The sequence below is a fragment of the Branchiostoma floridae genome, chromosome 12, assembly GCF_000003815.2.
Source record: "Branchiostoma floridae strain S238N-H82 chromosome 12, Bfl_VNyyK, whole genome shotgun sequence".
Lineage (NCBI taxonomy): Eukaryota > Metazoa > Chordata > Leptocardii > Amphioxiformes > Branchiostomatidae > Branchiostoma > Branchiostoma floridae.
In genome coordinates, this window is record NC_049990.1 from 7,494,819 (window position 1) to 7,512,316 (window position 17,498).

General features: G+C 39.8%; 1 protein-coding gene across 1 annotated transcript in view; it reads right to left on the reverse strand.

The window, feature by feature from the left end:
- The window catches only part of LOC118426892 (fragile X mental retardation syndrome-related protein 1-like), a gene marked incomplete in the record, with an annotated part of 19,325 nt that extends 2,051 nt beyond the window's left edge, over positions 1-17,274 (reverse strand). The window contains 15 exon segments of the mRNA XM_035836485.1: positions 10-621; positions 3,343-3,567; positions 3,975-4,148; positions 4,547-4,796; positions 5,253-5,339; positions 5,436-5,462; positions 7,686-7,801; positions 9,033-9,111; positions 9,491-9,661; positions 10,600-10,816; positions 11,151-11,216; positions 11,587-11,738; positions 12,213-12,315; positions 14,548-14,600; positions 17,049-17,274. Of these exon segments, the coding sequence (XP_035692378.1) occupies positions 245-621; positions 3,343-3,567; positions 3,975-4,148; positions 4,547-4,796; positions 5,253-5,339; positions 5,436-5,462; positions 7,686-7,801; positions 9,033-9,111; positions 9,491-9,661; positions 10,600-10,816; positions 11,151-11,216; positions 11,587-11,738; positions 12,213-12,315; positions 14,548-14,600; positions 17,049-17,099 (2,148 nt within the window).
- Positions 17,275-17,498: the final 224 nt, after the last annotated feature.

A 17,498-nucleotide genomic window follows, 5' to 3' on the forward strand; every position in this document is an offset into this window, starting at 1 on the left:
CACCAAGACTGACTGAAAAACATCTTCACTAACATATGGACAGTCCCCACTGCTAGTTATCTTCCTCCTAACATGGCTGCTTGACTACCCTTCAAAGAGAAAAGACTAAGTTTTCTTGAGTTCCACTTCTGCTACCGAGTACCCAGTGTAATAATGCATATTCAGACTAGTATATAGTGGTAATTTCAATAATTTGAAGACACTTGAATAAAGCTCTGCATAGAATTTTTCACAGTTTTTTTTCTTAGGCAGTCCCATTGACTAACTGCTGACTGTGTTCCTGGATACCTGGGCCCCCGTCCCCGTTTATTGCACTTTTCTCGCTACCTCCCCTCTGTCTATTCCCCCTGGGGCCGCGTTTGGATCGAGACGGGCGCTGCTGCTTAGGCGCGTCGGGTTTCTCCTCGTTTTCGCTAATCATCTTGGAGGTGTCCGTAGACTTTGCGGTTTCGTGCCCTGAGGTTTCTTCGGCCCTGTCGCCCGTGGCAGCCTCAGGGGATTCTTTCTTGGCGTTTTCGTTGAAGATGACAGTGTTCTGGCGTTCGCGGCGCCGGCGGTTCCGTCTCCTGCGGTTCTTCCCAGCGCTATCTTTGTTACCATCCCTGCTATTGTTGGCCTCTTCTGTAGGCACAAAAAGACAAAAACATTAAAACATGAGTAATTAGTTTCAACAGGTTAGCTAATTAACACATTTCTTTATTACACAACCAACTACAATGTATGTGGTTGTCTCTGCGGATGTTTCCTCAACCCTTTGGCTTCTATCTTCAGGGTGTTACGAACTACTTCTTGTTGCATAAATAATTTCATAATTTTAGCTGAACTGTGTTGTTGTCTCTGCCTATGTTTCTTTAACTTTTTGGCCGCTATGATATCTTCAGGGTAATATGAGCTACTCCTTTTTGTTGTGTTAAATAAATAAATAAATGAAATGAAATATTATGGCTGGGAATAGAAGAGCCTAATTCTGTAAGTTAATACATCCTTGTCATTTCATCTTAATGCAACACAGAAAGTAGTTTGCAACACTATTAAAGAAAGTAAAAAAAATTACTTGGTAGTGTAGTTAAGTATGATGTTCACGTGAAAACATGACAAGGAAGCAAAACACTTCTAGGTATCATCTGTCAACTGCTTGTGTAAACAACAGTATCGCAACTTGTAAAAGTTTTCATTGCACAAAACAGTATGTCAAATATAGGGATGTCTCTACAGAAGAACCTACTTTTATTGGTACATTTACGGCGTGCCCTACAAGTTCTTGCCATGAAATTACATGTATGAAATAACCACAAAGATTCTACATGTATCTTACATGTATGTAACAAAAGACGAAAGAAAGACTTTTAACGGGGTAAATATAACTTGTATGTAACGAAAGACGAAAGAAAGACTTTTAACGGGGTAAATCTAACTTTAACAAGCTAGTCCAAAGGAAGATTTCCAACATAACAGAAAAAGAGGTGAATGATCAGAAGTAAACAAACATCTTTACAGAGAGAAAAGAATGTTCAAACTGTGAAACCTAAGACTGAAGTATGTAGCACAACACAGTCTTTGCTAGCCTGATGTCTACACGACAGGAAATGCCTCAACTCTACAAAAGCCTGGAGAGCGACAGACCAAAAGTCAGAAAAAGAAGTCCCTTGTGGGCAAGAAACAGAAAACTCGAGTTGGGATCAAAGAGTGGCTCACAATTATTGAGCTGTTGTATCCTTCCGTGGCACAATCCTGTCAGTGTTGTTGTGGGCTGGGGTCTTCTTTTTCCGCCCTGGAACTGGCGCAGAGAGACAGCAGTTGTTTTCTGTCATTTGACATTGGCCAATACCATTTTAACCTTCGTTTAGAAGCTAGCACAGGCCTCAGGAATAATACAGTCATCTCTTCATTAACCCTTGACTCAACAGAACATGTCCCAAGTCCCTCTCAGAATCTGAGCAGGACTCATGGAACCTGTCCTGTTGAGACAATAAAGGTTCAGGAAAGAGCATGCCTTGTATTGTTCCCATGGCCTGTAGCTAACTGTAACCAACACCTCTCAATTGAATTATTCCACCACCAACTTAAAAAGCCCAACCACAACCTCAGTAAGCAAATTTTAACTGCAAAAATTCACCTTCAAGCTTGCCATATTGTGTTGTGCTACACTACAATGAATAACTGTGATAATGTTTTTTAAGTGTTCCCCAGTATGTATATATGTCCATTCTATAAACAAAGCTCACAAACTATTGAAGCAGTAAACGAAACAATGCAGCTGAAGCAACACAAGACAGAGTTAGAGGAAAAGTGAGCAAAAAAAAGCTGGCTGAAAGAGGCTATACATAGGTAAAAAAAGGAAAACCATGAAATTTCTTTAATTTCCATCACCGATAATGCTGCATGATTTTCTCTTTGTAAACAGTTGGTGATGTGTGTTCACATGAATTACACTAGTCTAGCAAATGACATACAGTACGTAAATAACTAAATCAACACAAAACAGTTAGGATGTGCATGAAATTTACACTTCTTCTGACATGCACAAGATTATAAAGATAGTTTTCTTTAATAACACACAGGTGTTAAGACAATGTTTTCGAAACTTTTATAAATTTCATTCTTATAATATATGTGACAATGCCAGCACACATGCATGAGGCTAATGAAAGCAAAGCACAAACTGCAAAAATAATGAGTAAAGGAGAAAACAGAAACAAAAGAAAACAGGCAAAGACAAGGGCACATTTGGAAAAGCCATGCAACATTTTCTACAGCTAGAGACTTTTTGAAGTGAGGATGAACAGTTTTTTGGGGTATCTTGTAGTGTTGAAAATTAAGATTTCTTCAAATCACAATATGCAGTTCAGCAAATGAGAGAAAAGGAATGAATAATTCAACCAATGAGAGAGTGGTTGTAAAATATTTGCATTTTTATGTTTTTATTTTGCATTTCTATCAAGGTTGCACAAGTCCACTAGCCCGATTGTCCCAGGCACGTGAAAGTGCCCATCGGGCAAGTAAGGTTTTTCAATGAGTGAGATTTTGATATACATGTACTTGCATCAAACATTGGTCAACACAGAAAATTAGAGGCAATGTTAACAGAAAAAAGTCTCTTAAATTTTGGGCAAGTGATAAGTTGGTTTGGGCAAGTAAATCTTTTTATGTACTTGCCCGATAGGACAAGTGAATTTTAGAAAACTTGTCCAACCCTGTCTATGTTTTGATGGTGGATAGAGGTATGGGATTAGTCTATTGAAGTTACCAAAAAGTAGTTTGCATGGAGAGTGCCCTTGCCTTTAAAAGAAAAACAAAATCAACAGAAGAGATAGTGCAGACCCACAGATGGCTTCCCCTTACCCTGCTGAATGTATGAATACAATGTCACGTTTGTTCCCCTACCCCGCTCCGTGTTCGTTTCCCCCTCGGTGTCGAGCACAGAGTCCTCCTCGTCGTTACGCCGCCGCCGATCGTTCTGCCGGCGGTCCCGGTTACGCCGCTGATTTGGACGCCCGTTAACGTCGCCGTTTTCGTTCTCGTCCTGGTTGAGCACGTCGAAAGGGTTGTGGTTGTCACCTTGGCGAACTGTAACAAGAAATAAAAGCAATTATAGATGACATCATTCCTAAGAGGTCAAGCAAAGTCATGTAGTGCAATACAGAAAACCAAAAACAGCCTGCACTATCTCATATTTGCTACTCTGTAATTGGTAAGCAACCTAGGGCAGAGTAGCCCCAGTGTCCTTCTTAAATGAGGTGTTCACTCCCCCAATGCAGAGGTCAGGCCACCAATACAGGTGTAACAGTATTCATAGAGTGCAAATAAGATAGGATGCTTTGAACACAAACAGCCTAAACAATCTTAGAAGCTCTGCTTTGGCTCAAGATCTCATGCAAGCTATTCCTGATAGGAACTTCATAACATACAACTTCATGACCAGAGTACATCACCAAACAGACCACACATGCCGATTGCTTAAAAAATGGCCATACCCTCGCGGTCAAAGTTAGGCTCAGTGTTAATGCGAGGACGGCGGCCACCCCTGCCACGGTTGCCGGAGTAGCGGCTGCCGCGTACACCACTCGCTTCAGACATGCTGTCCTCTGTTACAGCGGACGACCAATCACTGAGCTCGTCTTGGTGACGGCGATCATTCTCAGACACAGCTGCAGAAATTTACAAGAGATATGGACATTCAATTATTAACCAAGGTTTTAAAAATCTGCCCAAGGCTATGGAGGATAGGGATGGATGGAGGGAGAGAGTCATGTCCATCTGTGCAACCAGCACGACAGCAGAATGAATCTACTCATTATCATAGTAGAGGTACCCTCATTAGATAGCTTTAAACAAGGCCTATGCTTAGGTGTAAAATATCCAGTCACCCTAAGAAAAAAATGTGAGTTGAACGAGATCTACTAGAAAAGCAGCATGATTAAATGATCCCCAAGGAATGCACACCTCAGCTATCCAGGTGGTCAAGACGCTCTTGAGAGTTTTTTTTTTTAAATATGGCAGTAGAATTATATGAATTGACAGTAAATTACAATACTATCCTACTCACCATTGCGGCTGCCCTGGTACCGTCTGGGCCGCCCCCTTCCTCCCTGTCCCCTCCCCCTGCTGCCCCCACGGCCGCGCCCTCTGCCGTACATCTGACCCCTGCCCCTGGACGTGGACTCGGTGGTGTCTGACGTGTAGTCCGTGCTGTAGCGACGCTCGCGCGGAGGGGGGAAGTACGTGCCGCCGCCCCCGCCTGCGTTTCGGAGCTCTTCTGCGATCTGTAGGTTCTCAATGCGGAGCTGCTCAACTTCCTGAAAAATCAGTCATACAGATAACGGTATTGCAAATTAATGGCACAAAACGAAAGATATGGCAGCTTCCTGTAAAATTAGTCATATAGATAAGTTTACTGCACAATGATGGCATGAGATACAACATATGGTAACATCTACCACTTAACAATAGTAGGAAAGTACTCAAAACCACCCTGTTAGCGTAAGTGTATAGGTAATATTGGATGAGACTTTGTATCTGTTCAGTCTTTGGTGGCATTTTGAACAGTTGAAGGTGTGTTTGAGGAGAACTAAACCTTAAGCCCCTTAAGGGCGCACCACTTATCAAAAAGGGCATAGGACCATCTCAATATAATTGGATCAAACCTTGCAGCCTGGTATTCAATTAGTATGTTGAAAAGGCGATTGTCACCTGTTATGTCAATCCTTTCATATCTGAGGTAAATCTCAATAGATAGATTAACAGTTATGTACCTTGAGATGTGCGAGGTGGTAGTCCAACAACATTTTGGCGTTGCTGTTCTGCTCTGTCGTTCCGATGAAGATCATGGGGACATGTTCCTGTGAAACAAGGCAGACATAAGAGTGGCCCTTAATCATAAGCGGACTGCAAAAGGTGTGAAAATGTGAAAAGTATAAAGGTTGGTTTTTACTTACTGGAACAGAATCCTTTGCTGATGGATCCTGCACACAACACAGGGTGTCAAGTGGGTTTTTAGGGCTTCACATCACAAACAGCGCATTTACAATAGTTACACTGTACACAGGTTTGGGACCAGGGTTGTGGCCAGCCTGAATCATTTTCCGTCCCCTCGACTTTGAATGGAAATCCTATTGAGCGCCGAAGGCACAGTGCGCCGTTCCAAAAAATAATTTTGAAATCTAGACCCTTTGAAATGCCATTTTCTGCATTTTGAGCTGTAAATTTTTAGTCTGGAGTAAGCCGTTCAACAGCATCGATCTGTTTTGGTGAAAAATTACACAAGGGTTTTGGGCTGAATTTTTTTACATATCCATTTTTGTCTGTCACGGGACGGAATGGGCAAATATTTTTTTAAGGCCCCACCTGCAAAATTTCGTCAAAGGACGGAAGGACGGACGCTGGCTACAACCCTGTTTGGGACATAAGTCTACTTACGTTTTATAGTCACAACGATTTTAGCACCAAAACCACAATTTTCTCTGCATTGCCTCGGCTGTCAGTCATACAGTACTGTAAATCTTGAAATGTTTGCCGTGGTTTTAGACCCAATTTTTGCGGCGAGCTCCCCAATGCAAATTGTGAAAGTTTGTATTTCCAATGTATTACTGCAATATTGTTTCAAACATGAGGTAAAAACACAGCAAAAACCTCCTTTCCCATTTATGGCAAAATAAGGTCCACGTGAAAATAAATGAATTTACTGTACTTTGACTGACAAGGAGGGATGCAGACTTATAAAACTACACCTGCTTTTACACATTTTTATCTTGTATGTTTTATACATAGAAATAACATCATGTACATTCAATCATTTTAAATGCCTTCACATTACATTTTCTGCTTTGAGATAATTTCATCCTCATTGCTAGGGGGTGAATCAAGACATTACACGTTTCTTCTGTATTTTCTTGTTCACAAGGTAGCCACTTTCAAGACAATCCATTTTCACTTTATCATGATATGAGATTTAAACTCCTTTGTAAACAAGGCGGAAACAACAGTTAAAACTTAAAACACAGTGAAAGCTTCCTTTCCATGTCTACCATGAAAATGAATTCATTTACTGTGTGGTATCTTGTCAGGTGGCCTGTCCTTTTATGAAAGGAAAATATGACACAACGTTCAGAAGAAATGTTACACTACTAGTACTAGCTAGGGCTTGATACCCTTTGGCTTGATCAGGTTCGAGTCCAGGTCCGAGTCCAGAGGTTTAGGTTCAGGTCCGGACCTGAACCTGATCCTCTATAGCTGATATCTTACTTTGTAATCTTATGTTAAATAAAGTTTATTAAACCGATATTCAGATTAGTGTACTTTTTATGCCTTTTTGTCAGTGACTAACAAGCAGAGAGGAGATTGAAAGCAGTTTTATATTTATTTGGAGAACATGCTACACATAATTCACTGCAAACTTTGCTTATTTTGTGCTTTGACATGACTTCCCTCTCCTCAGAAGTTCCCTTGTGTCGAAAATGGCGCAAAAGTACAAAATAGTGGCTTAATTTGCAGCCAATCACGTTGCAGCAAATCAAACAACGCCATCTAGCGAGCAAGCTTAACCTGCATTCTCGTGAGACTTGACGCGAGAATTGGCGAGAACCCGCGATGTTTTGTGTAGAATCCAAGATGGCGGCCTGTTTGTTTTCGCCGAGTGCTAAAATTTCTTCCTGCAAGACCACACAAATCGCCTCAAAGCTGGAAAAATGGATTGAATACACGTGCAGAAGAAGAAAGAAATGTTGCTTGTCCCATGGTAATTTTTTCTGGGTGCAGATTCTTCAGTTTGGGTGAAAATTTACCAGAATAATTGAGGAATTTTCCACTCAATTCCGGTACGTACGCATCCACTTCGTCAGTCGGCCTCATGCCGTGGTAAAATTTGATGTTTTTTCGTTAGCACATTGTCATTGTTGACCTAAAATGGAGCTGACAGGTACACAATGGGATGAATATGAATTTATTGTAGGCTAAGTTAGTTTGATTCATGGCTATTTTACCATTCTATGGCCGGAGTACTACTGTGATGTCTAAGTACAATTTTTATTTCTTGAAATTGTTCAGCCTTCCGGTCCAAAAAAACGGTTCACGACTTTCGTTTTTTTGGACTCGGTTCTCGGATGTTGTACCGGTAAAAACCGGTCCGGCCGAACCGGTATCCAGCCCTATTGGGCACTTATACTAAGTTATAGGTAGAACTAACTTACCTCCTCCCTCTGTACTGTGTGTTCTTTCTCATTGTCTCCCTCGATTTTCACCCTGACCACCCCAGATTTGTCCACGATCTCCTGGATAATACGACCATTCTTGCCTATTACTCTTCCTGTGGAAAAGAGTTGAAAAATGAATTCCTGAAAGTGTAGTACACATCTATTGGGGCTTGAAATACTTTTTGGAAATAAGAAATCAAAGATTATACACCATGAAATATCTGGAGTGTCTGTGAATTTTTTTAAAAATTTCTTGCTGCTTCTATGCATTTTCCCATTGGCTCCCATAAGGCAACAGACATGCATATAGCAGGAAATCTGATAACCTATAATTACAGGACCTTAGACCTAACTTCTTGTCAGTGTCCCAACATGCTTAGCATTTGGAAGTAAGTGTAGGAAAACACACAAACTGACACACCTTTGCTAAGAGCTTTATATAAACGAGTCCGTAGTTTGCATTGCATATGTGCAATGATACACTGTGGGAAATACATGTTTCTCAAAAGTGAAGGCTCCTGAGACATAAACAAAAGTCATCTAGTCCTGTATTAAGTATGGACAATGCAAGGACTGTCAGGGGCCTTTACCTTTGACCAAAAGCATATGCAAATCATGAACTGGCTTATTGTGTGAGGTTCTGTATCCAGACACATCAGGCATGTAGAGATGTGATGGAGTCGTACACCTCAAGTTGGGTCTGGCACACACATTCCCCCAGCCTGGCAGGGGAGGCCAGGCTGGCCCTTGGTGTGCATGGCTCGAAATTAATTTTTGGGATTAGGTGCACTGGTGCACCCAGCTTAAGAAATTGGGTGTGTGCACCACTTTAAATTGAAGTAATAAGATAGTAATAAAACTTAGTTACAAGCTATCAAATTCTTAAACAAGTACCATGATTGACATTCTTATTATCTTTCTAACACTTAGATGTCAAGAATATGATATATACTAGTATACTTTGATATCTTAACATACACAACCTAAGAAAATATTTGGGTGCACCCTGTGCACCCACAAAAAAATAATTGGGTGCACAGCTCCAATTTTGGGTGCGCCTGGGTGCACATGCACCCAGTATTTCGAGCCCTGGTGTGCCATGGTTAAAGTTAGTTAAAGTTCTTCTTGTTCCTTTCATTGTATAGGGGCTTTGTTTCCGTGTGTATGTTCAACTCCCATACTCTTTCACATACAGTGTAAGTGCTGATTGTACCATCTATTAAATTTTCGCATTACCCAACCAGTGTTTGAACCACCAACCTTCCCAATACATGGTAAAAACACTACCTTGGCCATTGCACCAGTCTTTTGCATGCCGTACATACAAAAGAAATACCAACTTGCCTATGAGATTTCTTGGGACTTGGACAACATCTTGTTTATACTCCAGCATTCTCCTTGCTTGCTGTACTGCCTCCTTTGTCTGTAACAAGTAAAGTTTGGACCAGTTCAACATAAGCAAGTTACAGTATAGGAACATACATTGTATTTTGTATATACAGCATATCAGACTCCATGACTGCTGGTCTATGTTTGGATTATTGTTGAGTTCTCTGCACTCTCTTTTTGTACTTGTAAAAGCAAAGGAAACTTTGTCTTTGCAAGAGTAATTACAGCAAGATTTCCACAACATTCCTTCTCCAGTGAAAACAAACATGGATACACGGATATACACTCAAACACACGTGTGCATACACAATCATATACAAACACGCACACACAGAGACACTAACATAAACAATCATACACACACATGCAAATCCCTACACAATAGCAACAGTACAAGTGCATGTTATTCTCACCTCTCCATAAATCTTAAAGGTGCATGTTTGTTCTTCCAGTTCGATGGCCGTGACCCCCTCGAGTCTGCGAGCCTGCATGATGTTGGCCCCGTGTGATCCGATAGCCAGTCCCATCAGGTCCTCCCGCACTGAGAACTCCTCCAGGCATTGCCGCTGCATGGCTTTAGTGGTCTGGGCAAGACAAAGACTCTGCATTAAATCTTCATTCTCAGGCTCCATTTGCAGCACACTCTTTTCATGTTATGCATAGCTTTTGTTCATACCACCATGTTTGAGTGTAAACATATTCATAATTATTGCACTGAATACAGTCACACAAAGTGACAAACACAACTTTGCTCCGAAAAAGTTCCCACCAAGGTTGGGAGTAGCCTGAAATCCATCCTATTCTAGCTCCAGTTTGCTTCTCTTGCATCAAAGAGGATTAAGACTTTTCCTAGTTTGATTTGTAAAAACTCCCAACAATTCCAAGGCCATTGTCGGCCATGACAGGGGCTTCAGGCAGCAGCGTTGGCAGGTAAAAGTTTTTTTTTGTATACATGGTTCCAATTCTCAGCTTAGCAGCGGAGCTGTCAGTTACACTTGGCAGTATGCTATACTTTACAAAGAACTGTATTATCTTATTGTGACAGACAAACATACAGTTTGCTTTGTTATTTCGATTGAGTCACAGCTGGAATTAGTACTTTAAAAAAAGATTTGATTACAAGTTGCAGTCATTTAAAATGAAAGGGAAGGATATACTCTATTGATACATTGTGAAAAAGCTTGATTGTAAGAGTCTGGTGTGACGTGTATCACTTGAGAACGGCTAAAATAAAGGGATAAAGCAAGTTCAGGGTTCTAGCCAGCACCCGACCTTCCGCCCTTTGACGGAATTTTGAAGCTGGGGACGGACAAAAATTTTGCTCATTCTGTCCTCTGTGACAGACAAAAATCGGCATGTAAATATATCAATCAGACATTCAGAGGGTCAAGATTTCAAAATCTTTCCAGGGAGCATGCTCCAGACCCACCTAGGATCCCCTAAGATTCCCTATCAAAATCTAGGGGATGGAAAAATATTTCAGGCTGGCTAAAACACTGACACCACACCACAAACTCCTCACCTCCAATTGTTGCTGTGCTTCCTTTTTCCTTGCCTCCAGCATGAGCTTTGTTCGTAGACTACGGAAGTGCATGTCACTCAAAATCTGCGCTCTCTTTACCGCCGCCTCATCATTGGAGATTACTACGATTGCGTTCAGGTCCGTGTTGAACACAACGGACCCTGCCGTCAACTTCAAGGCCCTCTTGAACTCATTGTGATTACTTTCTACTCGACAACTGTGGAGAATATTACAAAACAGAATGTTAGGATTCCTTTCAACTCTTACTACTAGTATGTGCTAAGGTTGTAGTTGCCAATGTTTGCTGAGGAAAGATAGGTCAGTGGTCGAGGACAGCTGACACACACAAAAAATTAATCAAGCTTGACATCGTTTTTAAGGAATAAAAAAGAAACTAAGTTTGGGTATGTTACTTTGGTTTTTATTTAAGTGGGAATTCATTACATCCGGAATATGAGTTTCCAAATCCAATGTAAAACTGCCGAACTATAGAAAACGTCCTTTCCCCTTACATAAATCCCTGCGAAAATAATCAATTTACTATAACTCACCATTCCCTGAGGTCTTCAGGCACATCTATCGTACACTTGTGGAAGGAGTCCTTGGTCAATGGAGGGCTGGAAGGAAACAACAGCAGTGGAATTACTAACCATTTTGAGTGGTGAAATATTCGAAGTGGATTCATGGGCGAGAACATGTATAGTACTGTACAACTGCAGTGAACTTAAATGCCTCTTTTCCCTCCTACTGCAAGATGATATCCCTTTGAACTTCTATGATTTACCGTATATTGCCAGCAATATATTGACAGGAAATGAGACATTTTCTTCGACCTTTGTGGGACCTTTGACATAACTTCTTGTCAGTGTCCCTGACAGCATGAGCATGTGGAAACCACCAATCTACTGCCAAACTATGGACACAAAAGCAAGCAAACACACACTGAAAAGGAAAACCTACGTACACAGGGGCAACAAAAGAACTCACTTTTTGTTTGCCGGGCGGATTTTTCCTGTGTCTATAATGTCCTTAAACGTTGCCTCCAGGTCGAGGTATTCTACTACACAGAAGGCTCCCTTGCATCTTTTTACCCTGCAGGGCCACCAACCACACGGCTCATCATTCGTTTCTGCCAAAGCCTGAGGAGAAACACAAAGTGGGGTCACATATCAGAACAAATACTGTACAAATAGCAATACAGTAGAAGCCAGTTAATTGCACAAGAGATAACTGCTCACTTCTGTTAATTGCACGGAATCCCAAAGTCCCCTGAATAACTTTGCTTTGTTGCACCATCCGGATAGTTGCACAAAATGTGCTGACGAATGGGGAGTGCAATTAAATGGCTTCTACTGTACTGGAAATTAGGAAAACAGCGTGAATCTCAGAACTTTAAAAAAAAAAATCAGGTAACTCTACCAGAAATAAAGCAAAGCAAAAAAATAAACATTCCTGTAGTTTCATTATTGCTTTTGAAATTCACAGAATACCAGAGATGATATTTACAGTCCCTTTTTACAAGTGGCCTTTAATTTAAACGTTGTGCCCTTAAAATTGAAAATCCAAAGAAAGTAATTTGCAGACTGAGCGGAGGGTCATCACTTTCCACATACAGCATGTACCTCTACTTCATCTCCCTCCTGAGGTTCGTAATCTTCTACGGGGGCTGAAGGGAGCCGCACATCTTGGAACGGAACTTTGCGTTCTGGCTGCCAGCTGGGAAGGAAGTAAAGAGGATACGTCGATGAAAGTTAGACACTGAGGTAATAAGATACGCCAAAAAGTTACTCAAACAACTGGATATGATTTTGGAAACGGTCAGAAAAAAATCTGATGTTTCAGATGGTATCCACCATCTTTTGTCAGTGACACTGTAAGAAAGACGAGTATGGATTATTGTAACTTGTTGGCAAGTTATTGTTTCCCAAGTATTCCAAGTGTTTGTGGTTGTTCTATTCTTGCAGTGACCTCTCCATCGCAAATTTATAACATCAGGAATATGTGTTTTTCTTTATGTACATACATCACTATTGTTTTTATATCGTTTTATTGGCAAGCTTGAAACGTTGCAAAATTACAACCCCCTAAAAATAAACAAATTCCTCTTCATAGTAATAACAGAACAGCAAATACATGATCATGAGAACATATGTAGTTTCCACATTTCTCATGATATCCTGCCATATGGCATCTAAGCTTTTACATCAATTCTGTAATTGGTCTAATAGTCAGTACTGAGTCCAAGCCAGGTATTTAGCATTACATTCCTCCACTAGAATTTTGCTTTGCTCTACTATGAAGCCAAGCATGCAACAACAACAGCAATGATTGTGATAACCATATGTTCGCCATCTATAAACAGGGTCTGTGACATTAGATCTATAGCAATAAGACTTAGTGGTGATTCTGTGTAAAATATTTTGGAATCTAGTTCCTCCTACACATGTCAGGATCTAGAAAGGTTGGGATATTACTTTGCTAATCAGACCCCTGGAGGAAGATTGGAATTCATACAGGCTATGGAGCCAAGGATGTACATTCTATATTTGAACCTAGAGGTCAACCATAGTCTGTTATGAGGTATTTGTGACTGCATAGCTCATACTTATACGACAGATCTAGTCTGGGTTTGGATGGTTGAAGGATGAATACCTGTTCTGTATTTGTGTAAGGGTGAGGAATTCAATAATCAAAGTCTTATGCCATCAGCTGTCAATAGGTGGGGAGATAAATTCATATACATTGTCCAAACCGTATATCTTATATTTTCTTCACTTTTTCTGGATATTATTTGATTGTATTTTCCTGTCCTATGGGTTTTACAGAACATGGAAATAGTACCAAACACGCACAATGAAAAATATAATAAACATTTTCTGAAAACAGTGGTATCAAGTGAAAAACAGGCATGTCAAAAATTACAATAGAGGCCCCTAAGCAACCAAGAAAATGGGCCACCTTCTGCAGTCAATTTTAAATATTTCCTCAGATGTTTGGATCTTGAATGTGGGACACAAAAAAGGTGATGGCACATTTTCAACGAGCATACACTTTGAATTTTCTACAATACATTATACAATTTTAAAGGACACCCATGACTGAATTAAAGGAGTTTATTTATTGCCATGTTATATTTGTGCAGACATTTCCGTACAACTGCGATTGTTGTCATCAAGATTTATATTTCCAATCATCACCTGAACATGCTAGAAATGGGAAACAGCCAGTGAATGCACTCCAGTGGCTAAATTGAGCCAGAGGCTTTACATTCACTAACCCATTTTGGCCCCACTCATTCAAAGTGGCAAAGACGTTATCTTAGATTTTTGTGTGGCAACGTCAATACCGCGCAATGGGAACTAAGTCACTGACCTTCCTTCTTACAGTTGTCTAGGTATGAAGAAGGCATTGTAACCTTTGAAATGTTTGCATGTTTTATTCTCCAGGCGACCTTCCACCGAAAATTCATGACGTAGCAAATATGCATTTCTGATGTATTACTACTATACTGTGTACATGGAAACATCTCCAAAACCTTATTTCCAATCCTACCACAAAATTGCATTCCCAGTCCCACAAAAATAACTGAATCTATAGAATACACGTGTACAGTGGTATAATACTCATAATTTTTCATATAAATGGAATTTTTTTCAAATTACATTTATGATACAAACATAAAATCACCTATCTATCAAAGCATATTTGTGGCAGTTTTAAAACCTATGGCTATGTAGCTTAATGTACTAAATTTGACTGATACTGAGTGATAGGGGTCTCATTTTGTCCTGATTGAAAATCTGTGTTTTTGGTGTAAATTCAAACATATTACTGGGCTTTACAAGGATGGACTAGGTGAGGCCTTACCATTTTTCTCTTTAAGAAAGCTGCAAGAATATTATTTGAAAGGTTCTTGTGACTTCTTATATTAATTATTGTTATACTTACTCATTCTCAAAAGCTACTGTCACCTCTTCTTCATGGATGTCTCTTATGCAGGCCTGAAAAATTACAAGTAAGAGTTATTGATTTGTATTTGTAATGTAAGTAAGCATGACAATTCTGCAGGATTACTTGTGAGCACAGGAATACTGGTAACTATTTCTTGATGCCCAAGAGCTCTTTACTTTAGGTTTCATTACAGTATTATTGTTATACCTGAACCACAACATTATAGTTAGAATAGAAGTCTACAAAGGTAAAACCAAGGAGGTAAAACATACAGAATTTAATGCAAGTCAGCAACATTTACATTATACACCAAATGTTTCCATGTGAAATGTTCCAAAAGATGATTAGTGATGTGATTTGGTCATCAAGGCAACTATGTGTACACCAGCCAAGATGTCTAATAACAATTACATCATTCTTATACACTGTTCAATGATGTTGACTATATTGTTATTACTGTGTATGTTATGGTTTGTGCTGAGATTAGAATAGGAATGGCCATAGGTGTTGCTTGGACAGGCAGTGACAATGTGACTTCAACCGCCAACTGGCTACATATTGCAAACCAACAGCTGGTATGTCAATGATTCTGTATTCTGTCAGCCTGTCCCATCTCTCCTATAGTCCAGACAAACATGTATTACTACTCTAGCAGAATGTCTTCAGTGGACACAATCATCCACTGCACAGCATAAATCTACTCTGGTATTTGCTCTGGGGCAATCAGTCAGTTGCAATCAATGGTCTTCGACAAAGGATTCCTTTACAAACACACACAGACGCATGTGACGTCACAAGGTCCCTTGTTGCAAAATTAAAGCAGCCCTAGACCTAAACAATATTAATGTCACAGACGATGTTGCGTCATGACTCGTGGTATTCTGTTCCACTGCTATTGATTAAGTCGTTGTGAAAAATCTCTACACATGATTTTGCTTCCATATCATTATGCGACACTCGAGTATGTTCACCCTTTCATGCGAAGGCTGGAAAAACATTAAAGGACCTCCTAATGATGATTATGACGAGAACAACAGCTGAAGCACTTTACGCAACAATCAATATGTAGCTTGCATAAGTTGGCAAATATAGATGGGTAACAGCAACATACTACAGTGTCTGTGTCATATTTTTTTGTTTCATAAACATTTCATTTCAGATAATCTACGTTACCAGAAAAAATTAATAGATTTCAAATTCTTAACATGAAGTCTTACATTTGTAGTCAACTACACAAAGTGCTTGTACTTTTAGGCATCCAAATTATGAAAACAAAGATCCATCAGTTTGCAACAAAACAATATACTAGTAAGTTATACAACTGATCATAAACTAGCAGAAACAACTACTGTCCTCATATGACCTGTAATTAGAATGCTTTTAATATGGCAATGAACCTGACATCATCATAAGTTCATGCGCCCAGCGCAAAGAATTTTGTAAAAAAATTAGTACAGTGTATATTTCAATACTTAATCTTACTGACTAAAAGTACAAGAATTACTTTCATTTATGACAAATGTACCTAAAAATTTCAATCTACAGTCTGATGAATATGAATATGAAGTGGTCATGGACTATATCTTGGGACAGTGAGAGTGGTATGTGCTATAAACAATAATTTTTGGTACATGTCCAAATACTGGGCCAAAACAGAAAAGGCTGATCATAATCTAGAAAACCTTGAACTTAGACATGTTCTCAACAAAAAATCAAAACATTGCCACATTGTGTTTATATTCTACATAACAAAAGACGACAACTAAATGAGAGAAAGGGATATTCTGTGATTGTAATTTCTGTAATTAGTCTGAATGGAATTCTAACCACTGTTACACAACATCACGTGTTAGTACACACAACACGTGAAATTCAAAACTCCAAAGCAATGTCTCTTTGTAAATGGAATCTTAAATGATTTTTCCATCCCGTGCCAAATGATGGCTCAAAAGGGCATGGCTACGTGGTGACACGCCCTGAGAATGACTGTAGCTGACAACATTTAGCCACGAATAAACATTTTAGACGTTAGATCTTGTGGCTAGGGTGTTACACTCTACTAGGGTTTCCACGCTAGTATTTTTAGATTCGGTTATATTTGGACACACACCAGTCGCTGTCAGTCTCCTAGAACACGATGGTGATGATGATGTTCACAGTTATGCAAGGATGTGCAAATTTCAAACTCTTGGGCACAAAATAAACTTAATGCTAAGATCCATAAGGGATTAGAGAAAATGTCATAGACTTTGGGTAATCCACGAGGAAAGAAAAGTGGAATCTTATAATCAGGAAATTATGAGACTTTGCTCTGCTATCCCGGTGGACGTCAGAGTCGCCTGTGCTTTGCTACCCATCCCCCTTATGAAAAATCACAAAAGCTACTAAAACGGCGAATGACTCGGTCAGATTTTGGAGTCAACATTGTCTAGAAGTAATGTGTTACACTATTCCACACAAAAAATCCGTGGAAATGGGAAGAAAAGAGCGGTTTTTACCGTGTAAAATGCGCCGTTCTGACCGCACACCTCCACAGCAAGATCCTCCATCTTGGACTCGCGGGGAATCCTGGGTTGGGTGCGGAGATGTCGTCTGATTCCCTCGGGGATGTTCAAATTAAAAAGAGATAATCTGAAACAACTGGCTTCTAAATCTTCCTAATCTCCTGAAAGTTGGCTCAAAGATGCTAAGGGGAATACTTAGACTTTGATATTGGCGTCCTAAAAATGCGAATATCACGAAAACACTCAAATCACTGAAAAATCTCTACTTGTTTCGGACGAAAATATTGAAAGTCTCGTGAAATCTCGCACTGGGGTCACCTGCTACATCATGTTTTTTTAAGATATAATAATCATTTTTGTCAAAATTTCCATATCAAAATTCACATATGACGTAGATGATAACTGAGGTATTTCATTGTTAGCTAAGAAATTGCTTTGTTGTAT